This window comes from Acartia tonsa, chromosome 10, assembly GCF_053477335.1.
Source record: "Acartia tonsa isolate MP-2025a chromosome 10, ASM5347733v1, whole genome shotgun sequence".
Taxonomy (NCBI): domain Eukaryota; kingdom Metazoa; phylum Arthropoda; class Copepoda; order Calanoida; family Acartiidae; genus Acartia; species Acartia tonsa.
The window spans coordinates 46513269-46523160 of record NC_137269.1 but is presented as its reverse complement, the minus strand read 5'-3'; the positions used below and the strand labels follow the sequence as shown (position 1 = coordinate 46523160).

Below are 9892 nucleotides of genomic sequence, written 5' to 3'. Positions count from 1 at the left end.
CTAAAAGATATATAAAACTATAAAACATTGTATTTAAGGCTAAAGATTAACTAAATGTCGGAAGCGGATGAGACACTTATTGTAACCAAACACAAAACACAAAGAAAATTAACTCCCTTAGCTGTTGTAGTCTTATAGAGGGGTTGTATTATGGGGGTGAAAACCTCTATCAGTATCAAGAGGGGTGTAAAGGTATGAACCTTTATAAATGTGTACACACCCCCCCCCCCCTCCCTTTTTGCAATGGGCGTTAATACAACTTCTTTTTGAAGGCACGCTTCAACTTCAAGTGTATACTCTTAAGTAGTTTATTTTTAAAAAATACTGCATAACCTTAAATGAATATCATTATTTATTTTTATACCTCATATTTTTAGGTTTAGAAGCCCAATCACTAGCTCCTCGCCAGCTACTTAATACTGGATCCTCGGAAATTCGGACCTGAAACATAAAACAAATTTCTGACCTCCAAACCTTAGACTTTAACATATTTTTGAAAGGTATATCAAAATATACTCTGATACCTGTAGAATCATACTGCAAAGCTTAAAATGACAACAATAGCCCACATTGATTTTTATTAGGATTTTAAAGTTTATTTTTTACTACTGAATCGTGATGTTTCTTTCCTTTGAAGGTAAAATTCTTAGCTTTTGGAGTGTTTTGCTTCATAAATGTTGTATGCTAGAATAGAGTGAAGTTAGGTCTTTTGATTTCATCTATCAAAACTAATTAAAAATTAATTCTTTACAATATATCAATGAATTAACATAAAAATGTTTCCGTTCTATTATCCATTTAAAACACATAAAAGTCGGCTGTAGAAGGCTAAATTTGAACAATAATAATAAATGTATTATGCAATACAACAAATTAATCTTTATCACATTAACAAATATGATATAAAATAAGATTATTCAAACTTATTCTTAAAAATATTTTTTAAAAGTATGTATCTTTATTTATTAACTAGCGGCTACGCCCCTAGAGGCCTCTAGTGGCACTTTAAATGTTTTTGTTTGTTAAAGTTAATTTTTTATGTACGACAACACCTTATTTGACGTTGAAGTCTCCCAGATTTTAAGAAAATTTTCAATTTTTTTGTCATTTCTTTTGGGAGGGTGGTAGTACCCTCCCCCAAAATAGTTAAAAACCTTCCCAGGACATATGAGAATCTACCCTGTTAAGGAGAACCCGATCGGTTTAGCGGTTAGCGAGATCCTTCGGTACACACAGACAGACAGACAAACATCCTGTTACTTTAGTATAAGGATTATATTGGAAATGAGTCACTTTGTGAAAACACTATATCTAAAATTTAAAGATTTTTGGTTTTGTCATTGGTTAATGCTGAATCCTCATAGTTTTTATGTTAATTCAAAGATATATCCTACATCTTTAACTTTTAATGAATTACTATAAATACAAAATCAAAAGCGCTATTTTTTTTAACTATCTTTATCTTTTAATCATATTATGAAAAAAATGCTTTGTAAGCAAGAATTTTACCCAAAAAGAAAAAAAAAGATTCAGCAAAATTTACTCAATCCATAGTAAAAAATAAACTTTAAAATCCTAATCAAAAATGATTTGGGCTATTATTCTCATTTTTTAGCTCTGCAGTATGATTCTAAAGGTGTCAGAGTATATTTTTGATATACCTTTCAAAAATAGGTTAAGAAATAAAGAGGGAAAGGAGAGTCTCAGTAATTTCAAAAGGCTTAAGTTATTTTTCTGGTAACATACCTCAAATGTTGCTTGAAATGGCAGCATTTGTTGAAGTTCTAACTCAAGCCTTTCTTTCAAGCCTAAAAAAAATATGTTTAAATTAACGTAGAAATATAAATATCTTAGAGCAGTTACACTTTTAAAAAATCTAGTAGACTAAGAAATACAATTTTTTCTAAAAGGAACTATAATTGATATGTCACCTTTGATATTAGCAAGTCCACCTGTTATAAACACATTGTTCGCAAGTCTCTCCACCTCTTCGCCACTAAATAGTTTACAAAGTGCACTTTTAAGCAGAGAGAAAGGGGGCAATTGGCTGTTTATTACACTAGTCCCCAAAGTTTTATAATAACGTTTCTTATTCGTTGGATTAACAAATTTGGGAACTACAGTGAATTTTGATTAACTGATTCACTAAGTTGAGTTTTCAAACGTTTCAAACAAAATTTTGATCTCAAGAAGGGGTAATTTTGGGTATCATCATTGGGGATGAACACAAATTAATCGGCCATTAATCTTAACCCTTTATATCCTTGACTTTTTATCAAAGGCTTCTTATTATAAAAAAGAACAAATTTAGAGAAAAGCTTTTTGAAGATTCTACAAAGAGGATGTGGGCGTTTTAGATTAATAAATCTGTAGAATTAGATACTCTAAAATGCATAACTTATGTACACTGCGCAATGGGCATAGAACGTATTCTGCACGACCTTTCTGCAGACCAATTATAGGAAGTACTGACGTAGTATTATAATATCTTAGGTAATTAATTTCTTCAAATTATTTCAAATATTTTTTTAACTGTATGAAGTACATACAGTTAATATATATTACAAGAATTTTATTTTTTTAAATATATATCCTTTTAATGTGATAAGATGCTAACATTGTTATTTCACTTGATAATATTGTTTTATTTTTGAAGACTCCATAAAATCAAACAAATCTTTAACAATAACTGCAGTGAATACTCTTTGTAAAAAATACAAGTGTGTAAAGTGAAGTTTTTATTTATAAAGTATAAGTAAACATCATCATAAGTAATTTTTTGCTATTTCCTTTTATTTGTTGACATAATCAAGTGTCAAAAAAGACATGATCTTTTTTTAAGCACAGCATTAATAAAGGAAAAATATATTTTTGTTGACTTAAAATTGTAGAAGAACATCAGTTCTCATTGCTTTATTTTTCATAAATCAACTTTAAATTAAATTTTTGTCCTTCTACATTTTTTCTTGTAAAAATAAACAAACCTGAATTTTGAAAAAATAAACTGAATGGTTTCGGCCAAACCTGCTTGATCCAAACCTATAACAAGATAGAAATTATTCATAAAAGTAAAGACCATTAGCTTTAATGTAATATAAAACTGGATATAATACGATGCAACACATAATTTTTTCGTATGGATGAGAACAGGTTCTAATCCACCAGATATTATCGGTTTCGAATAAATACGACAAAAAGGGGAGGGGCGGATATGCCACTTTTTTAAACCAAAAGTAAAATACGCATGATCTCAGCCCATAAAATAGTTACAGCTCTAAAATTCGGCACAACAGTTGCTTTTTTGCGGCGGTTTTCGGCGGGGGCGACGGTACCCATTCCTTAGCTCCCTCCCTGCATAGAATAATATTAAATGCTTTACTCCATTTGATTCTGATTAAATAAACTATTATTTTTTTTTAAATTAAATAAATATGAATACGGATTGCAATAATAATCTGATTACATCCTTATTTATTATATCAAATAACTCTGAGTAATGTAAAAATGAAAATGTGTTTATATTTACGTCATACTATAACAAAAGATATGGAAAACCAACTTCTTATTTACAAATAAGATTTTCATAATTTATTAAATGTCTGAAGAAACTATATTAAAAATTCTTTTTAGTTTTTCATTAACAAAGACTATTCCAAATCCTCCCGCCCCCCCCCCCCCCCCCTTATTGAAAATGTAAGTAGTTTTCATTTGAATTTCTACGGTATTATGTAGACCATATACACGTCAAAAAATTTAAAATAGGTTTGGGTTAGCAAAATTTATTAGCCTCTTGGCCTTAGGGATAGTACACCGTCGAATAGAGCCCTCCAGGGGTTTAAAATATATTTTTGAAAGAAAAAAATTATGGAATGGGGAGTAAGGGCCCAAGAGTGTTAATTGGTTCAAAAATAAGTTTGAGCAAAAGGACTGAAAAAAGAAATGTACTGACCTATAATGCTTGGTTGAAAGATAATTTCAGGTACCATAATAAGCTCTGTACTCAGGTGGATTCTATGCCATTCAACTGAATTTCTATGCAGCTAAAAACAACAAATTTTTACTATATTTCCATACTAGCGGCTACGCCCCTAGAGGCCTCTAGGAGTCTAGGGGGACTTAAATTTTATTTAAAAATATAATTAAATTGAAGAGAAAAACTTTTTTTGGGGGGGGAGTATTTTTTTCTAGGGCCTATTCTCTTGGTAGGGTGGTGGTACCCTCCCCCAATATAATTATAAACCATGAACTACGAGAAGCTACCCTGTAAAGGAGAACCTGATCGAGATCCTTCGATACAAACATACAAACACACAGAATACCTGTTACTTCATTATAAGGATGAACAGTGGCGCGCACAGCAATTAGTTATTGGGGTTAAAAATGGAAAAGGCCATCCCAATTTAAAGGGATAGTACCACGAAGTGTATTTAAAGAGTTAAGGTACTTAGAGTAGTGAACTTTTATATGTCTCAGTAGAATATATTAGGCATTGGATAGATATGATTGTGTTAACGAATTTTTAACATTGACCTGACCGAACATTTTTTATTTGACAATATCTAAAAAGGTTTAAGTGATTTGCCACATAAATTACATGAGAATGGTCTATCTATTTCCTAATATGTATAGCCAAAACACCAGTATTAGAGAATGAATTGCCGCATATTTTACCTAAGTTATAAAAAAATTGAACAGGGGTTCCCCTTGGGGCAAGTTACTTAAAAAACATAAAAAATAACGTCCGGTTCTTCATAGGACAGGTTTTCTATAGATACTTTTTAATAAAAATAAAAAAAACCGTTCGGTTTACTTACGATATACCTACACATTATCTTACGCGGAAATACCAACTAACAATACAACATATATATATATTTAAAAAATAGACCATTCTCGTGTAATTTATGTGGCAAATCACTAGTTTTTATAGATATTGTCAAAAAAAAAAAAGTTCGGTCAGGTCAATGTTAAAATTCTTTATCACATAACAGGGGTGTATATTCTGCATGGGATCCCCGGCTCAGGGGGGGGGGGGAAATAAAAAATAAGTGGTTGGAGGGAAAAAAAATGTAAAAATTAAGAAAACTGAAAACATTTTTTCCATTTCGCCCCCCTCCTTGGTTAAAAAAAAAACTAAAAAATGTGTGGTAGGAGGGATAAAATAAATAGTATATAGAATTCTTTAAATATTTTTCTATTTCCCCCCCTACTTTTTAAGAAAAATCTAGGGGGGAAAAAAATAAAAAATTTTGTAGCAGGGGAAAAAAATAAATCTTGTGCAGAATATACACCCCTGTCACATAATCATATCTATTCAATGCCTAATATATTCTACTAAGACATATAAACAGTTCACTACTCTAAGTACCATGCTGTATATTTTATTGGTCATTCTTTGTTATGTGTATTTTGTTGCATAAAAAGTTTGTAGTTCTATTAACTAGTAAATGCTATCTAAAGTTGTATTTTTGACAAAAAAGTTTTCGCCATATATAACATGTAACGAAGTTGAAAATAAAAATGAAAAACTCATTTTTTGAGAAAATCCCTGGTCAAATCTTTTAATTTTAATCAATAACTTTATACTATGCATTACTAATTATTTAAAATAGAAATAACTTACAGTTCACTATTTTTTTTAAATGCACTTCGTGAAACTATCCCTTTGATGTGGATGTTAATGTTAATTGCTCTTGTTTAGGAAATAAATTTAAATTTTTAATATTTAACCTGGTCTTCTCCTTGGTTATGTTCTCTTAGTACAGATTCATACTCCTAAATCAAAATTAAACATCACTATTTTAAAGGGCGTGAGTAACACTATACAAGAGTGTATATTCTGCACAATATTTATTTTTTCCCAAGTTCCCCCTCCTAGCTCCCCCCCCCCCCCAAGAAGGGGGAAAAATTTAAAAACAGTTTCAGTAGGTACTCTTTATTCATTCATTATTTTTCCATTCCACATATTTTTCTCTAAGGAGGTGAAAAAAAATGAAATTCCTTGGCCCAAAACAGGAGCAACTCATTACTAAGTTAGTACTTATCAGACAAAGGTCGTGCAATCAAAGAGTTGGTTGTCTGATGGTTGTTACTTAATCTAATACCCCGGGTACTTTGACAGAAAAGGAGAAATTTGCCCCCCTTAGTTAGTTTGGGTTGTTGGACCTGGCGTTTGAGTGTCATGGATGGACTGACTGACAGCATCCCCACCTACATAAGGTAACTGATCATTATACCTGAGCTTTCAATGTTTCCTCTTCCGAATCAGATTCTTCTGCATCCCTTGATATTTGTTTGTAAACATCCCAATCTGAATCATTTAGACCAAATGTGTCCTCCTCCTTAATTAAGAAATATATGTCACTTTTGATCTTACAAACCGAGGCAATGGCTTATCATATTCGTATAATCAGGAAGAATATGAAAAGAAACTAAAATATGTCAAGCTATTTTTGAGATCTTAATCTAAATACCGGTGTTGCGGATCCGCATTGATTGTATGCGGATCCGGATCCTCCAAATTTGGCCAGTGCTGATCCGGATCCGGATCCGACTCCGGATCCTTGACAATAAAAATAAAATCACCAAATTTTTCAAAAAATATTTATTCCTTAATCTCGAAGTCAAAAATACTTTTAATTTTTAGGTCTGAACCTAAACCTTAAAGATTGGCTCTCATCACGAGAATGTCTTTGTAAGTGACTATTTTATATAAATTTGGGTAGATTTTTCCATAAATTTATACCCCAGGATCCGGATCCTTGGACTCAAAAAATGTGGATCCTTGCGGATCCGGATCCACAACACTGCTAAATACAAAACCATAAGGAAAAAGGATAAGAGGATGAATACTCACCCCTTTTTCATGGTAAAATACTACTTCCCCATCCCTAAATTTAGAAGCAGACGAAAATCAAAACCCGCCCAGGGCTTTTTGTAAGTCAATCATAAATAATAATGTGAATAAAAAGAAAAGCGATATTTAGCAAACAGCCGTGGGCGGTCAGAATCAGCTGAATGTTCATTATGAAAAAAATTTCCCCCTTTTTAGAAATAGAAGGATTCATCTTTCATGAACAAATTTTTTTAAATAAAAATAAAATTCTATGTAATTTTTAATTAAAACATTAAAACGAAAATATCTAATCTAATATTCTTGCCCTAAATATGGAAATAGTAAAAAGTAAAAAAATATTTTTTTAAATAATTTTTAATCCTCCCATTTGAAAAGTAGTGGAATAGCAATAAATTTTAGCGCGGCAACAGCGCTGAGTAGGCCTCTAGGCCCACTGCCTATTTTCATCTTCTAGTTGCTTCGATTCCTCTCTTTTATTTTTTTCTCTATGTACAAAACAAAAATTAAAACGATTTTTATACAGATTGCATAAAGATCAGAACAAAATATAACGTATCATAAAGCAACTTTTACATTGAAATTAATATTTGATTACATCATATACTATTTAGCCAGCAAAATTTCTGTAAGTCAAAAAGGAACGAAATTAAGAGAAGTTATAATATTTTTTGTACGCTTATTTACAACACTATTATACTGTATAGATATAATTTTGGTCATGGAAAGAAAACGAAGTTGAGAGTTTCATCGTATTTTCACAGTAGCTTTTGAGAGTTTATATTAGGTTAAGTAAATGTTAATGAATAATGATTGCCCCGCAGGGCCAAGAAATGGGAGAAAAGCTACTGTGAAAATACCACGAAACCGGCAACTTCGTTTTATTTCCATGACCAAATTTTTGCAAATGAAATAAACCTCCTTTTATTACAAACAAGTAGGTATCCTATCCTATTGTTTTCCCACCAAGCTAAATAATGATTAAATCAACCACTTGAGTGATCTTTATCTACGTATACTAACCTTATTATTTCTAGCAAGCTGGTTAATGATCCTCATTCTCTCCTGCGACGCAGCTGTTCTCCTTTTAGCCAGCTGTTTTCGCCTCGCAGCACGAGCAGCTTTTCGCTCTCGGATTTCCTTAAGATGTTTTAAAATAAAAAGTGTACTTATCTAAGTATAATACCTATGTATGTACCTATAGCTTTTCAGAAATTAAAATTTTTATTAATATTTTAATAGATATGTGTGGGATAATTACAGTCAACTTGAATTTTAGTGTTGGATTTAGGGAAGGTTGTTCTACCACACTCCCCCCCTCCCTTTACAAACATACACAGTTTCACAAATAGTTTTGAATTACCTTTATATAAAAATATAAACTAATTTGCGAGATTTTTTGTTTTATAGGTACATAAGACTAAATCTGACTGTATAGATAGTAAGATACCACCTCTTACTTATCAGGATTTATTTGATAAAATTTTAGTAAGAGATTATCCAATACTTAGGATCATTATTAATAAAAGATAGGTTGAATAATATCAAATTGGAAGAAAAGACATTGTATATCTCGATAGTCCAACTAACCCCATTTTTCGTCAAAATTAAAAAAGGAATTTATGCAGACATAACTTTTGTTTACATTTTGTTATGTACTAAATACGGCGTCGAAATTTTAGACGAATTCATTCGAAGATACATATAATTTTTAGAAAGCTAACTTTATTATAATAATTTTATGAATAACTTTGATTTATTAAAATCTGTAAAAAGAATTAAATATCTTAAAATTATATACCTAACAAAAGCAATAATAAATAAGCACAACACTAATAGAATAACAACATCTATAATACAAAGTAGAACGATGTCTGTCTGTTTGTTTGTGTGTTTGTTTGTCTGTTTGTAGCGAAGAATCTCGCTAACCGCTGAACCGATCGGGTTCTCCTTTACAGGGTAGCTTCTCATAGGTCCCGAAAAGGTTTATAACTATTTTCTTGGGGGGTGGGACACCCCAACCCCCCCCCCCCAAAAAAAAAATTTAAAAATACCCCCCTCAATTTTTTTTTAAATTTTTTTTTTAAATCTAAATTATGAAAAATTGGTTTGATCAAACCTCTTGGGGCAAAGCCCCTAGAGGCTAGGGGCGAAGCCGCTAGTAATATAATAAAGTAAAACAATAAAGAATTGAAGACAAAACTGATAAAAGAATTCTCAACGATTAAACCACGTTTTAATTGAAAATTAGTAGGTATATGTTTTGCCAAATGCTCCAAATTATACGAGTGAAGAATTTTCTACACGAACCAATTCACCCAAGAAAAGCTTAATCCTAAAATATGCGACAATTTACAGCTGACTCATAATACGAACGAAATGAAAAAAAATATGTTCTCAAGTAACAAAGGGTTTACACAATTGCAACCAATGAGATCTCTTGTATAATTCTTTAGTATTCTCCTATTGGTGGAATCAGACAGTATGTCTCTTGAGTAACTATATTATTGGAAGGAATTAAACTTTTCTATACAAATAATAACAAAGAAAAATAAAGTATAATACCTGTAATTTAGTTTGAATATCCTTGATCCAAACATCGAACTCCAAGCGCTCTGTCTGTCCCATATCCTCTCTTCTTTTCTTGACTTCTGGCTCCCCTCCTCCTTGTGCTCCTTGTTCTTGTCTAGATGGGAAACTTTATTTTCATTGCAACAAGGGTGACAACATTCGCAAAGCGCATCGACACAAATATTAAAGTTAGAAAACAATACCAATCCGCTTATAAAAGTAATAGGATGTATTTCTATATGTTTGTGTACAGCTTAGACCGATATATTTCTCCTTAACAATCAAGTTTCTTATAGGTCCTGGTAAGGTTTTTAACTATTTTGGGGAAAAATCACACCGGGAAAAAACTCCGCCCCTAAACTTTTATTAAAAAATACTTTTCTTTGAAAAAATAGCAAGTAGAGAGTCAACCTAACCTCCACCTCTCTTCCCTTATTTGTCTTTAGAGGCCTCTAGGGACGTAGCCGT

The 9892-nt window shown here is 31.5% G+C and overlaps 1 protein-coding gene across 1 annotated transcript in view; it reads right to left on the bottom strand.

The window, feature by feature from the left end:
- Positions 1 to 9892, bottom strand: part of Arp5 (Actin-related protein 5) — a 28922-nt gene that overhangs the window by 522 nt on the left and 18508 nt on the right. The window contains exons 15-23 of the mRNA XM_080174772.1: positions 9419 to 9539; positions 7877 to 7993; positions 6237 to 6341; positions 5731 to 5775; positions 3950 to 4040; positions 2985 to 3039; positions 1932 to 1996; positions 1747 to 1808; positions 365 to 441 (exon numbers count right to left, since the gene is read on the bottom strand). Of these exons, the coding sequence (XP_080030898.1) occupies positions 365 to 441; positions 1747 to 1808; positions 1932 to 1996; positions 2985 to 3039; positions 3950 to 4040; positions 5731 to 5775; positions 6237 to 6341; positions 7877 to 7993; positions 9419 to 9539 (738 nt within the window). The remainder of the gene's footprint in view (positions 1 to 364; positions 442 to 1746; positions 1809 to 1931; positions 1997 to 2984; positions 3040 to 3949; positions 4041 to 5730; positions 5776 to 6236; positions 6342 to 7876; positions 7994 to 9418; positions 9540 to 9892) is intronic.